The sequence below is a fragment of the Chelmon rostratus genome, chromosome 3, assembly GCF_017976325.1.
Source record: "Chelmon rostratus isolate fCheRos1 chromosome 3, fCheRos1.pri, whole genome shotgun sequence".
Taxonomy (NCBI): domain Eukaryota; kingdom Metazoa; phylum Chordata; class Actinopteri; order Chaetodontiformes; family Chaetodontidae; genus Chelmon; species Chelmon rostratus.
The window spans coordinates 18368709-18383345 of NC_055660.1; the positions used below are offsets into that span (position 1 = coordinate 18368709).

Genomic DNA, 14637 nt, shown 5'->3' on the forward strand with positions numbered 1-14637 from the left:
ACTAAAGCTCATCAAAACCATTTGTACCTTGTCTCCTATGGCCACTGTCTCTGCATCGTTCGGGCACAGCTGTTTCTTCTCATGCAACAAATAAGCCCTTATAACTCCACTCTCTGTCGAGCTCGGCTGTGCCTGGAAACTCACCTCACTGCATGCTGTGATCGCTCTGGGTGGATGCACACCACGAGATTTTAGCAACACGTTGATTCGTGCATACATATAATACATACTGTTGTTGATCTGGCTTCAGCTGTGCTTTAATGTGGTTGTTTGCTGAAGAGCAAGCTGAAGATTTCATGATGAGTTCAAGTGGAGGTAGTGAGATCTCAGCCTAGTCTCGTCTCGACACAAATGGAGTTTCTTTAATTGCTTCTGCTCTGATGTTTGATGAGTCTTGTGGTTTGCATCCAGCCTTATGTGCCTAAAACAGTGATGTGCTTCACCCGCGTGTATTTACACCATCCATTCTCTCTCTCCCTCTCTCTTGCAGATTGTGATGTCAAACTCCTGGGTGCCGGGGTCACTCTTAAAACAAACAAAAACAAAATTTGCAATCGCGGATGTTGCTGTTTTTACCTGTTGAAAACAGCGTTAAAAACTTTGTAAGAAAGTGCATATAGTACGCCACACTGTAGGTGTGATCCTTTTTTATTTTAGAAGCAAAGGAAAAAAAAAAAGTTTCTACTGTCTAATATAGGCAGCCATGTTGGTAACACAAAGCATTCAAGGGAAAATGTATTTTCGTACACTTCTTGCAACAGATGACTGATATTTTGTTTATGTTTCAGCTGAATTTAAGACAAAATATAAAGTTTGTCCGTCTCTTTCTTGAGATTCCTTTTTGGGAAAAAAAAAAAAGCTGTTGATTTTGATTGTGAAATCCGACTTAAGGTCCACACACACACACACACACACACACAGATAACTTATCTTTTAATTTGACAGAACTGTTGTTATCATTTTGGTCATAACATGCTGCAGCAGAACATTTTTACCTCATTTCTTAGCCGAGAGTTTTTTAAAGAAAAGCATGCAACATTTACTAGTTTCTTTTTATTGGCTGTACCCATGTATAATGTTATTTTATGTGCATATTATATCTTTTTGTGAAGGACTATTTTTATGTTCTAAAGGAAATAATTGTAGGATCTGTAAAGATAGATTGGAGAAAAATGTAGTTTAGCTTTCCTGTTCTAAATATGGCAAGCTCGACAGTCTCCAGTTAAAAAAAAAAAAAGTCCTTGTATATACATTGTTGGGCCGACATCACGTCATACACTTCAATAACCTTTCACCAACATGGCTGCTTGGTCTCTGTCAAAGTGTCTGACCCACTGGCATCCAATCCATGTTTTTGTTTTGTTTTTTTGTATTTCCTCTAGTGCATATTTTTGTCATATTGTAAAGCTTTTAATAAAAAAGGAGACAACAACAAGTTTTCCAACTGTTTTCTTCCTCCTCTCTTTGCCCGTCCCTGTAGGTCTCATAACAACAAACTACAATCAGCAGCCTCTTAGCTCCCTCCTAAAATCAAAAAGACAGGCCTTGTGGTTTCCTCTGAATGATTAGCTCGCCCAACACCTCCACTGCACTGCTAAAGGAAGAGACATCACCTAGAGAGACTGTGACATAATGACAGAGAAGTCCCACCTTCGGAGCGGGGCCGGGGCCGCCCACGGACTCTGTTTGCCAGCCTGTTTCATCTCAACCGGCCGTTCCTAGCGGTGCGTCCCATCCATGAGAAGAAAGCTCCAGATGGGAATCACGGAGGTAGTTGATAAGTTGGCTGGTTGCATGTTCAGTGGCAGTCTGATCTCATGGCAGCAGCAGACTCTTAAAGGGTTGTGTTCATTCTGTAGCTGATCGCTGTCTCTGTTCATCCTGCAAGCGTCGGCTTTGATCTCCACACCTAGAGGCGTGAACAGCTTTCATTTCATCTGGTCACGCTTAACGACGACACAAACATCCCATTAATCCCTGCCTCACATTCAGGTCCGCTTGGTTTAACCGGTGTCAGACACAGTATCACCTTCCTCGCTTCACACCCATCTTCGCTGCACCCAGTTGTTTTGACTACACCCTCAGGTGTGTAGCCCTGCATGAAGCATGAGCCGACCTCATGAGACCCACAAATCAGACTGGACCATGTGTGTCAGTGGTACATTTCACAGCCTGATGCTGAGATGCTCCATTTATAACAGCTAGATTTCTGAAAATGTCACATTAACATCACATATGGGCGGAGACAGAGCTCATTCAAATAACTGAAGGGGTCTTCATTTTGTCTGGGGTCTGTGTTACTTTCATGTTAATTTCCAGAGGGGAGCACCCAGCACAGGCCATCCCACCCACCACATCCTGCCCCTCTTCTGACCTTCCTCCTCTCCGTGTTGTGAAGAATGTTAACCAGCTCTCTGGTCCTTTAAACTTGACCTTTTGAAGGACAAAAGGTCAAGAAGGACACAGGAAGCAAGGAAATGAGACTGCTAGGCTTTCAGGGAAGGTGAAACGTATACCAGGACTACTCAAACCTCCTGTTTCTGTCGATGGCTGAGTCTGTGAGTCTCTCTCCCCTTATCTATCGGCCACTCCTTCCAGCATATTTCATTGAAGTTGACAGGTTGGCTCACACATGTCTCTCAACTCGCCCTCAAGGCATGGTTAAGTAATTGGATAATGGACTTTTCCACTCAGCAACAACTCAGTTATGTTGCGGTCTGCGGCAGCATGTCTGGGAGTAAACTTTGAGTGGGGACTGGGGAGTCTTTGTACAGTGGGGTTTGTATGAAAATTTTATAGCAGCATTTTTAACATATTTGGGAACATTTTTGTAATCTGTGATTATCAGTTTTGTAGGAGGGGAACAGTTATCTTTTAAGTTGTTAAAAACTGTTGGAAAATAAGCAAATTTCTCAGTTTCAATCATAGAATTTTGTTTCTTTTTTTTGTTAGTGTCTCTGTTTTTGTGTGTATAAGCTGAGTTGAGAGATATTGTAGCTTCTGTCTTCTTTTCTGTGTTTGTGTGGCTTTCACACAAATGTCCATCAGACGATGATGTGTTTCATCCACTGTTTGTAATCTCTATTGTATATTATGGCTGTCCAAATCTGTAGAGATAAAAGATTTTTAGAGCAGTAGAAACTTTTATTTTTCACTCTATGAACCAGCAACTAAGCCCGCCTGTATATTTTAACTGTCTATTTTCTCTCTTTGATTGGAGGTGAACTCTACATTTAGGTGCCCTTTATATTAAAAGTGCTGCATATTGTGAGCATAAAGTTTTTGGATGGGGTAGTTGACTCTTGTTAAGAGTTGTTCTTTTTTTGTAAGAAACCAACCAGTTCAGCGTAACTTCTATATGGACATTGCATCTCTTGTATTATTTATTCATATCAATGAAAAGTTCTCCGTTTTTTGAGTAATGTTGAAGAAACGTAACTGCAGATAAAAAGTAATCTATGTTTTTAACAGATTGTGGCAACTCTGAAGAGATTCTCTTTTCTACTTGATAGGACATTTCATCCTAGGTAATAAAGTAATGTTTTTGACACCAGTTTTCAAAAGAGTTGTGTTTTCTTTCATTATCTCTGCTCGTCACAGACACTCTTTGTTTGTGGCTATCCAAGCTTTGTTACTGTGCAGTGAACTAACATTCAACTCATTGCATGCTAAGTAAATAAATTATAAGAAATCAAGATCGATGTCACTTACGGACGTCACCTGGTCCAATGCTTAGCAGCAGCGTCTTGGATCACTCGTGAGTGATGCAGGGATGTTTTGCTGAGGCGGGCGAAGTGGAAGTCAGAATTGCCGAGACAGGATGAAATAAATACATGGATTATCTCCATCTCTGAGTCTCACAATGTTCCTCAGCTGGAAAAAAAAAAAAAAAAAAAAAAACATTACCTTCGTGACAAGGCTGGGGTGCGGCTGAAATAATAACATCTAACAATATCATCATATTCATGGAAGAAATCATCCGCCATCTATTTTATAGAGTTTTGGTAGTTGTGTAAATGACACAAACATGCATTATAAGGCTTACAGGAGATGTATGATTGGCAGCGATAGCAGATACATTTAGTGACGTATTGTGGGGCATCGCTGCAGTTCGGGGCTGAAGAGCGTCACCGTGAACGTCCTGATTCGAGTGCTGCTCTGACCTCTCTGTCGCTCTCATTCCTGTCAACTGTGGTGCTGTCTTTAATTAAAGACCAAATATTTTCCTAAAATGCTCAAGAATATGATTTAATATCTGCCCAAAGGGAAGCTTAGACAAGGCAATCCTTACAGCCCAACATAGTACAGATTGAATGGCTTCCTGCCAACTTCTCCTTTTGACATTGCTACTACTTATCAATTTACATATAAGAAACATGTTGAAAACAGTTTATGATTAGTGAAAATACATCACTTTCAAAATATGTACTTTTTTCGTTTTTATTTTTATTTTTAGACATGCTAGAGGCATGGCTCTGCGGCCGGAGACGTTGGCCTGTCGGTGGGTTGGTCCACCACTTAGCTCCAAACTGAAATATCTCTACATCTATTTGATGGATTGACATGAAATTTTGAACAAACATTAGATTCCCAGAGGATGATGATCATGGCTTTGGTGATCCTCTGACTTTTCCTCTAGCGCAAGCATGAGGTTCACATTTGTGGTTTGGGGTGAAATGTCTCAACATCCGTTAGATGGATTGCCGTGAAATTTTTCTGCACACAGTCAAGCCCCAAGATAAACTGTAATCACTTTGGTTGCTCTTCGGTTTATGACCAAATACCTGCAGAACTGATGACATTCCTGTGAGCCTCAGCTGTTCTTTGTGTTCAGTGCTAATCAGCCCATGATAACATCAACATGCTAAACTAAGACGGTGAACACGGTGTCAACATAATACCTGTTTAACATCATCCTGTTAGCATTGTTGCCATGCTAACATTAGCAGTTAGCTAAAAGCCTCACGGTGCCACTAGCATGGCTGTAGAGTCTTGTTGAGACATAAATTGGGTCAAATACCAGGAATTAACTGCACAGCAACGCACGATCACCTATAGGGCAAAATGAGGTACCCAAGACCCCAGACCCTCTGGACTCTGGCCCCCCAGGTGCTCCAGTTTCACTGTGTGGCAATTGGTGGAAATTTGATTAGTTGTACTTTTTTAATCCTGTATGCACCCCGTTATACAGATTATGAACTGAAATTAAAGGAATGAAATTGTTGAGAAACAACACTTGCATTTTTATGGAGAAACGCACATATTGATCGCATACATACTAAAACTGTATATAAGTTTGTTTATGTTTATTTGACACTTGGGTTTAATTTTTACATATCTTCTTAAGTTCATCTTTTAAAGGTACCTGCATTGACCATAATACCCATGTGTTATACATTAACATTTGGAGACGATCTCAGCTTTGTTCATGATGACACAGCCGTTTGTCCTGGAGCCACGTGTAAAGAGATCATTTGGCCTGAATCCAGTTTTTGAAAATTTTCAGATCACTTGTGAAAACACACCTTCACTCACCTGGATTGAATTGTTTCGGTTTGCCGAAATCTTCGCTTGTCAAAAGCAATGGAACATATGAATACAATAGTAGATATATGTATAATAAATGTCTACATTTTGTTATTTCTGTCTTTGAATCGAACTGTTGTCTGTTGTAATGTTCTACTTTCACCAAATGTTAGAGGACAGATACAATGGCTCTGAAGGATGACTTCAGACTCTGTATCCAGCTTCATGGGATGTTTGCAAATGAAAAATTAGCATTGCAACAGTTTCTTTTTTCAAACCATGTCAAAAAAAAAAAAAAAAACACAGAGAAATGTTGAGAGAAAGTCTGCACAAAACACAAAATAGTATAATGAAATCGTCAATGGTCAAAACATCCATTCTCCGATAATATATGAAAGTGAAGCAGCCTTTAACTTGTGGAAATAACTTTTTTACAGAGTAAACTATGACTGATAGTCATTTTTGTCTAACAAAGCTCATGATTATTGATATGTTGTGCACAAAAGCAGCATTTAGCCACGATCGTCACATTTAAGCACAAAGTGCACTATTACTGCGAGCTGTGTGTAAATCTTTGTAAACTAAATGAACTCACCTATGGTCAGATAGGTACCTCAGCTCCAAAAGACTGGTCCATTTTTCAAGTCCCTCCAATGTTGAATGAATGAAAACTGCAGTCTCTGGTGATGGGCAGGTCCATGGTGATTTCTTGAGCGTCCATTGGTCAGTTACACACAAAATTTAGACGGACACGCAGATCCACCAGTTAGGCACAGTGAGAGGCAGATTATGTTCTCGTCTCTGCGTTCTGCAGGCCGCCACGAGTCGAGTCGATCTTGTGAGAATAAGGATGTGGTAGTGGAGAGTCTACACAGTGCGGCAATATTTAACCCATATTTCTGTGCTTTATTATCACAAAGATATTCATAGAAACAGGAAACAGGAATGAATGCGCCGCCACGTCCTTTGACCCCAGAAGGTCAAGGATCCCCATTAGACTCATATGGTTGTGCTTCTCTGAACAGACGTGTGTATATTAAACAGCATGCTTACATGGTGTATTTTATTAAATACATTTATGCTCAATCAAGCTCATTTTGGCCCCGGAGCCCCTTATTAAATTCATCCGGCCCTGCACGCCAAGTTCAGCCCTCAGTTAACTCCTGTCCATTATCGGGAACCCTACTTGTGAGGAAGGATGTGAAGGATGAGGACGTGACCCCCAATGCACTCATACATCTCTTCCTGTGATCAAATTACCAAGACGACACATGAAAGCCGCTTCCAAGGTTGACCTCTCGCTCTCCTCTCACACCCGTGTCCCCCACCCCCCTCTCCAAACTCCCCACTCAAACCGCTAAATGAATCCAGAGGCTTGCATGGACGCTGAGAGCGCCGTAGATGACCGCAAGCCCCGAGTGGTTTCAATCCACCATCCTTGCCTCTTTCTCTCACTCCCCCCTTGTGGCTTGGGGACTATCACACAGGAAGCGACTTAGAGATATTACCACCTCCTCCCCCTCTCCACTCTCTCCCCCTTTTTCTCTCCCTCCTCCTCCTTTACATCCTCTGCAACAAGGAATGTCCTCCCGCTGCGATAGTAGCCAAGATGTAGAGCAGGCTCCTGTTTCCTGCCCGCCTGCATCTGTTCCCTCCAGCGCTGATCCCAGATAGAGGCTTCCTCGAGCCTGGGAACTGAGTGGCCCAGCTGACAGACAGACAGAGGGGGAGAAAAGAGGCTTAGCCCCGCCTGCGTTAGCATCCAAGTTCCCAAGTCAGTCTCCCTTCCCAGAGGCCAGACAGAGACCGTGGTTGTTAAACTCTAATTAGAGTGTCTTACTTTGGGGCCCCCTTCTCATGCAATCAGTGGGAATGATAATGGCGATCAATGTTTCAGTCAGTGGGCAGATGTATGTGATAGCGTGAGTGGAGAGGAGACAAATAAATTCCTCACGGGGTCGTCGAGTACAAAACAAATACACATTTTTATTGGGTTCGTGTATAGCAAAGCGATGTAAGCGTTCAGTGCAAAACTCTTCCCCTTCACAAGAAGCATGAGCTCAGGGTCGTACTACAATCAAGCCTTGGATTTCTGATTAAATAAGAAGCTATCCCTTCAGAGAGAGACAGACCCAACACCCCCTCTCCTGCTTCAATCACCTCCCTGTGTCTTTTTACATAACCTTCTTTATGTCTCCTCCACCTTGCCCCCGCCTCCCTTCCTCCCTGATCTTGCTCAAATACTCCAAATACTCCTTTCTGAGCTCCGGCCTCGCCAGAGGAGTATGTGTTTAAGCAAGAAAGCGCCATCCCAAAGTGGAGCTGTGACGGAGGCACTTTTCCGAGTCATGTGTCCAGGTGTGGAGAGGATCAGATTCCTGCGATTAAATTTATGGCTTAGTCCCCACAACAGCACACCCCCTCCTCATTCAGCAAGACCCCTTTTGATGTCCCAGTCTACTCGGGCAGATATTTCATCATGGACACATAATTACAGTAAAAAAAAAAAAAAAAAAAGCTCTCATCAGAAGCAAAGGTCCTGTGCTCTCTCTCTCTTGCTCCCATTTTTCACCTTCCTCCTCCTCCTCCTCCTCCTCCTGCTCCTCCTCCTGCTCCTCCTCCTCCACTGTGGTTTGCTGCTGCTTTCTCAAACCCTTCATTCCCTCCCTTTGGTCCTTATGACAATAATAGTGAATTTCCTGCTTACCAATAACAACCACAGTGGCAGCATGCACAGGGTTGGGCGTTACAAGACAACACTATTCAGTGCAATACAACATGTTGCATTCACATCAGTTTAGAAGCATCATCAATTAACCAAAGGAATCAACATAATTTACAGACTCGATTTGTGGCATCATTCTAAAAAGTCAATACGTTTGAATGGAAACAACATTAAATCAATTATCGTATCTGTATTACAGGATTATGTCTGGAATAAAGAGGCTGATGTGACAGTGTTTCTTCCTCAGCACAAATATTGGCTTGTTAAACGCACATTAATAAGGCAGAAAAATGCCTGTGTGAATGCCGATGCTAAAATATGCCCATTCTATATGCTAGTTGTTTGCTAAGTGGACATAAGTGTGTTTCAGATAAGCCATATTTCCCTTTAAAAGTGAGCCAATGTTACACCTTTTCAATTTAGGACTTCATGAGCCAGCCATGAATGAACGAGGAGTTTGAGGGGAGTTCCTATTCATTATATAATAATAGGGCTGACAGGATGCCTTTCTTTGATGCCCCAAACACTGCAAAACAATCATGAAAAATCCATTTAATTGAAGCTGCTTGTGTTTTCTATCAAAGAGACCACAAGACAATACTTCAGGAACTTTACAGATAAGTAAAAAAGATGACCCAGGATTATGATACATCACAGCAGTCCAAGCGAACAGGAATCCACGCTTTCCACAAAATGTCCTCTGTCTTGCACAATACTGAGGGGTTAGTTATGATCAGTTCGGGTAAGCTGCAATGTCTCTTCCCCTGCAGCAGGGGGCGATAGTCTGATCTTTGCTTCACCTACACCTGGAGCGGGTGGCCTCCAGGGCTTTCTGGTGCCTCCGTTTGTTGAACCGCTTTACGTAGTTGTTGCTCCGCAGGAGGCCGTCTCCGGGCTTCAGTTTACCCCCCAGTAGGTTCAGGAGGTCGCTGGGAAGATGGCGCCTCCGGTGGTAGATCTGGCCCATTACAATGTATCTGGTCCCTTGGGAACACATAACAGATGTGTTGAAGTGAAGGGGGAAAGTGTACAGTCGAGCAGTTTTCATGTTTGCACTAAACAAAGTATTTGTTTCAGCTTTTGCTGACGTCAGGAAAACAGAAGAACCCACACCAGAACACTTTGGTTTAAACTTATAATAGACTTCTGCATGTATGGGTGTTGACACTTCAATCTCTGCACATGTCCCATAAAATACAATTTCTGTCACAAATCTGATCTTGAGCATCATATTTAATACACCACTCAATAACTTAAAACAAAGTGATGGTTAATAGGTACAGTTAATAACTCTTCCTCATCCAGATCTGACTTTTCACGAGGCTTTCGAGCGACCCTGGCACACTCACCTAGCTTGATGTCAGGGCAGGGCTTGCTGCACCTGTAGGTATCCAGGACCAGAAGGCGAACTTTGAAGAAAAAGCTGTCTGGGGTCACATAGAGACGACTCATCTTGTAGAAGCCGTCGCTGCTCACCATCAGCGTAATCAGACGTATTCCTTTGCGCAGCACCTCGATGTCATGAACTATCCCATTGATGGCTGTTCGAGGGACATGAAAAACACATGTTAAAATGTTGGAAATTAATATATACTTACTGCACATACCATTAAGAAAGTGAGCTTCAGGGTACAGTGTAAATTTTAGATGCACAAAGGAATAGTCTGTCATTTTGGGAAACACACTTATTTGCTTTCTTGTCCAGAGTGAGATGAGAAGATTGACACAAGCTAGCTTAGCTTAGCACAAAGACTGGAATCAGGGGGAAGCGGCTAGCTGGGGTCTGTCCAAAGGTAACACACATTCGCCCATCAGCATGTTTAGAGCTCATAAATGAACACATCACGTCTTGTTTGTCGAATCTGTACAAAAAAACATTTCCAGTCTTTATGCTAAGCTAAGCTATCCAGCTGCTGGCCATAGCTTATGACATATTTAGATGTCAAACTATTCCTTTAAACTGTTACTTAGAGTCTAAAAATTTGTGTTTAGCTGCCACAGTCAGGTAATCAGTCAGTCAAAATGTTCAAGGATGTTATTTATTTGACAAAACTGACCTTTGTGCACCATAAATTGCCCTAAAATCATCAGCTCACCAAAACATTTAGCTAAATCTTACGTTGACTGCATTTGACTTTTGTTTGTCTACCTTTGACAAACTCTTCGTCTCTCAGTGGGTACTTACCAAACTCACTGTAGCAGTAATACTCTCTCTCCTCCTTCTCCTTCCTGCATTCGCTCATGCAGAAGGCGTCGTGTGTGAAGTCGGACTCTGCAGAGATGAAGAGGAGCGGAGGACAGGATTGAGAGACGAGAGGAAGAAACAGTGACTGTCTGCCATGCCCCGCACGGAGCCAGGGCCTCATTCCAGCATCATTAGACAAGGACAAGGTTGTCATTACAGAACCCAGGCATTCCTCTGCACGGGACGGGAGGAGGTGGTATGTGTGATGGGGTCGCGTCCGTGCTGCATTTTTCCATCTTAATTACAATGTCAGAGCCTTCTCGCTTGCTCTGCGTCAAGTTTTTGCTCCCAAAAGACTGAACACAAAGGGAGACGCTGATTTTGAGGGACGTGGTTGTAATTAGTGGCAGTGGTTGTTCGCTATCAGTGGGAGGGTAGAAGCCATCACTGTCATCATCACTCTCTGTGCGAACTCTATGAACTCTGCGTTAGTGTGTATGATATTACTGTATGACTGACTGACTGTATGAGTCTTACAGGAGAGAGTGGAGACTGATGGCAATGACGGGTGAGGAATGAGATGCAATAAAGGTTCCCAGCCAGACTCAAACCAGGGAAATTGCAGTTACTTTGTCAGCGTGTTCATTCCATAGGTCACCAGGATGCACCAATAAATATGGCTATTTTATATATATATATATATATATATATATATATATATATATATATATATATATAGTTTGTTTGTTTTTATTCAAAGGTATTTTAGTAATTTATACATATTAGAAAAAGTGACCTATACAAAAATGTTGTATTTGGTTTGAGTCATTTGTCGCTGAGATTGTGCAGTATCATATTTTAAAGATCATTATTAGACCTGCTGGTAATAAATACTGTGACATTAAATGTCAAAGACTTTCTCAAATTGCTGAACTCTGACATAATTCCAGTCGCTTGAAACACATAATTGCAGATGGGAGTTTAAAACGTCATACAGCTCAAGCTCAACAAAGCATTAAATAAATAAAACAATCAAATGCCCTGAATGTGTAGAAAACTCTCTCTGAGGTCAGGATACAACAAATCCGCCCATACCTCGCCTCAGGATGTCAAACTGGTAAAGCAGGCTGGAGGAGCGCCGGTTGAAGACCACAGGCGGGCGGCTGTTGTTCCGGGTTGCTGCACCGATACCTGACTGGTAGAGACTCGACTTCCCTGGCCGGTTCTCCTCCGGGTCCAGTCTACGGCTGGGGGGATCTCTGCGTGGGGAAGGGGCTGGTTGGTGTGGCTGAGCCTGAGGCTGCGAGTGGGGCAGACCCCTGGGTCTGGAGTTTGGGTGTCCGTCTGGTTCACTCTGCTGAGGAGGACTGACGCTGGACTGAGTGTCCTGGTTGGTTTTCGGCGCAGTGCGGTTGTTGGAGGCTGCGGCAGCTGAAGCTCCTGTCAGGGGGGGTTTGGGAAGCAGACCAGCAACTTCTCCTCTGGTTTTCTCGCTGTTGTGCTCCACCAGACGGTCGCTCTTGTGGCCCTTTTTGCTCTTGTTGTGGGGGCCGTGGTGGCGAAGGATGGGGGCCAGGTCACTGTGCTTTGGCCAGACAGCAGAGGGTAGAGGGTGGAGGGTGAATTTGGCCTCACCGGTCTTGCCGCTCTTCTCGAGAAGCTCATTGATGGGCAGGGAGGGCTCTTTAACCACTAGCCTGCTCTGGTTGCTGGGAGCTGGATCCACAAAGCTGGTCGGACCCTTCTCTATTAGGGTGTACAGTTCTGGGTTGACAGACACAGAAAAGTGCACTAAAGTTAGACAGTTCACTCATTTTGTTGTAGTACATTATTGTGATATAATAAGCAATGGATCGTTTAATTTACATTATATATGGATGTGTAACTTCTAACTTAAAATATTTCACGGCTTGGGATCGTTCTTTGCTTTAGTTCAGAAACTTTGACAAATGTTTGTGTTAATACATCAGTCGGGGGTTTATCAGTAACTTTCATCATGAGAACTTGACACTTGAGTCTGCAGTATGGCTCTCGCTGACCTCAGCATGCTGAATAAGAAATGTCTAACTTGATAAGAATCTACAGCAAAAACATTCGTTTTTGGAATGAACCAAAGTCATAAAAGCGCCCAAATCCATTGAAGACAGAAAACGACGTCAGCTGTTACTCACTTAGCATTCTATCTAAATCACATTATATCACTGATTAGGGATTTAACATTTCCTCACTTGAATTATGCAGACAAAATGGCCTCGGATAAGTGTTTCTGAAGGGTTTTTTTAAAATAAATATTTTTTGACAAATAATAGAATGACACTGAGGTAATGGATATAACAGTAGATAAAACATAACAGAGGGAGCATGTAGTTATAAGAAAATCAGCTTTTCTCCAACACGTTAAAATGCACAAAGCTAGAAATCCATGATGCAAAATGTTTACACTCACCATTGACAGCATGCTCCTCTGCCTTGTAAAGAGGAAGCTCGAGAAACAGAAGTAACAGAATAATCCTTGTCATCCTGGATGTTCAGTGTGCACACACGTTAAGGTCTGCTACAGAGCTGGGATCCCTGGCATTTTTATACGAGCTGCTCAGGAATGAAATGGGATGGGGTGGAAAAGGAGGTGGTGGGACGTCCCTAACACAGAAATAAACAGTTTGACAGGGCACTCCTTTCATTCATGAATGGATTCAGAAAGACTGTTGTTGTTTGGAATATAAGAGGGAAAATGCAGCTCTGTGTTGATATTCTCTGCTGTTTGCAAAATAGGATTTTAGAATTAGAATTAAATTTTTCTTCTGGTATCTGGTATCCAAGATAATGTTCAAAATCTCTTGTATTAAAGGTTTACTTCATTGTTGTTTTTTGTTTGTTTGTTTTCTGTTTTGGACATTTAAATTTTTGGTTACCAATATAAATTCACTCTAGAGCATGTGCAAGTCACTTGTCCACTTTAGTTTGCCTTAATGTCAGTTGGAGGTGACCTGAATTGAACTAGAATCACGAGTCTTCACTGCTCTCTGGTGGTCACAGTGGGGAACTGCATCACATCATTGAATTTGTCCCAGTATAGGAAGCTGGTGAGGTCACTGCCTGTGTGCTTTCCCCTGCTGTTCCATGTTTTACACATCTGACATTATGGTTGCATGGTCATCAGCCGGCATTTATAAACGGCTTGCAAACAGCAGCTTTTGTCCCGGCAGAGAGGCAGGGGGAGTGTTTAATAAGGGACATGGGTGACATCATATTTGGTGCAACCGAAGGGTGGTACTGAAGTTTGTACAGAAGAGAGTTTAACCCAGAATGCACCTAAAAGATGTGACACACTTTAACTTTTATAAAGCGCTATATATAGACCGGGTCCAAAACCACATAAATGAGAGATATTAGAGCCACTATACAAGCTCATTCATTGAGAAGTCATCATTCACGCCTCCTGGAAATAAACATTTGAAACAGGAAATCCAAAAGGCTTCTCTCTCTTTTTCCACACATCACCACGTCTTGGGCTGGACTTACTGTAATCACTTCTGTTTCTATAAAAAATAGAGATGAAATGTGATGTTGCTCTTTATTAAAATGTCTTGCAACAGGATGACGTCCGTTGCACGCCCCAGTCCCCCCCTCACTCCTCCCTCTCCATCACATCAGACCAGGTGAGGAGAGAGCTGAGGTGAATGAAGCAGAGGAAATCTGCAGAACTAGATGGCATCAGCCCCAGGCTGCTGAGGACCTGTGCGGACCAACTCTGTGGAAGACCTCCTTGTTCCTAAAACAACACACGCCAAGGAACCGGCCCACTACAGACCTGTCGCCCTGACCTCCCACCTCATGAAGACCATGGAGAGGCTCCTCCTCAGCCACCTCCACTCCGTGGTGAGCTCCACCCTGGACCCGCTGCAGTTTGCCTACAGGCCCAACATCAGGGTACAGGACACCTGAGAGAACTACCTGCTGCAACGTGCGCTCACCCATCTCGAGACTGCCGGCTGCGCTGTGAGGGTCATGATCTTTGACTTCTCCAGCGCTTTCAGCACCATAAGACCAGCATTGCTGAGGGGGAAGCTGGAGGACGCTGGAGTGGACTGACATCTTGCGGCCTGGACCATCGACTACCTCGCTAGCCTTCGGAGTGTACAGACCCCTGCTCAGGACTTTTTTTGACTCTGTGGTAGCCTCTGCTATCTTCTATGCTGTC

At 43.1% G+C, this 14637-nt stretch overlaps 3 protein-coding genes and 1 pseudogene across 5 annotated transcripts in view; 2 read left to right on the top strand and 2 right to left on the bottom strand.

Moving 5' to 3' along the window:
* LOC121604331 (nucleosome-remodeling factor subunit BPTF-like) overlaps positions 1-3547 on the top strand; it is a 44558-nt gene extending 41011 nt beyond the window's left edge. For 2 of the 3 annotated variants that reach the window (XM_041933821.1, XM_041933822.1), the window contains exon 36: positions 1481-3547. In XM_041933821.1, the coding sequence (XP_041789755.1) occupies positions 1481-1517 (37 nt within the window). In that variant the 3' untranslated portion in view covers positions 1518-3547. Of the gene's footprint in view, positions 1-490; positions 1258-1480 lie in introns of those variants that run through there. The other variant, XM_041933823.1, reaches the window with a different exon arrangement.
* Positions 1-14637, bottom strand: part of LOC121604361 — a 235730-nt pseudogene that overhangs the window by 75991 nt on the left and 145102 nt on the right.
* Positions 1-14637, top strand: part of LOC121604362 (histone H3-like) — a 610603-nt gene that overhangs the window by 67454 nt on the left and 528512 nt on the right. The gene's annotated exons all lie outside the window — the stretch shown is intronic.
* LOC121604348 lies at positions 8134-12976 on the bottom strand. Its single transcript, XM_041933843.1, has 5 exons — positions 12883-12976; positions 11532-12200; positions 10437-10523; positions 9601-9792; positions 8134-9235 (listed from the first exon to the last, which is right to left on the bottom strand). The coding sequence occupies exons 1-5, from the start codon at positions 12953-12955 to the stop codon at positions 9048-9050; spliced, it is 1209 nt and encodes a 402-aa protein (XP_041789777.1). The 5' UTR covers positions 12956-12976; the 3' UTR covers positions 8134-9047.

Excerpts from the sequence above, each read along its gene's own strand:
- LOC121604348 (XM_041933843.1), bottom strand. The coding sequence starts at position 12,955 with ATGACAAGGATTATTCTGTTACTTCTGTTTCTCGAGCTTCCTCTTTAC. Across the intron at positions 10,524-11,531 it reads GTTTGACATCCTGAGGCGAG|AGTCCGACTTCACACACGAC; the intron begins GTATGGGCGGAT and ends TCATCTCTGCAG. Across the intron at positions 9,793-10,436 it reads TTACTGCTACAGTGAGTTTG|CCATCAATGGGATAGTTCAT; the intron begins GTAAGTACCCAC and ends TCCCTCGAACAG.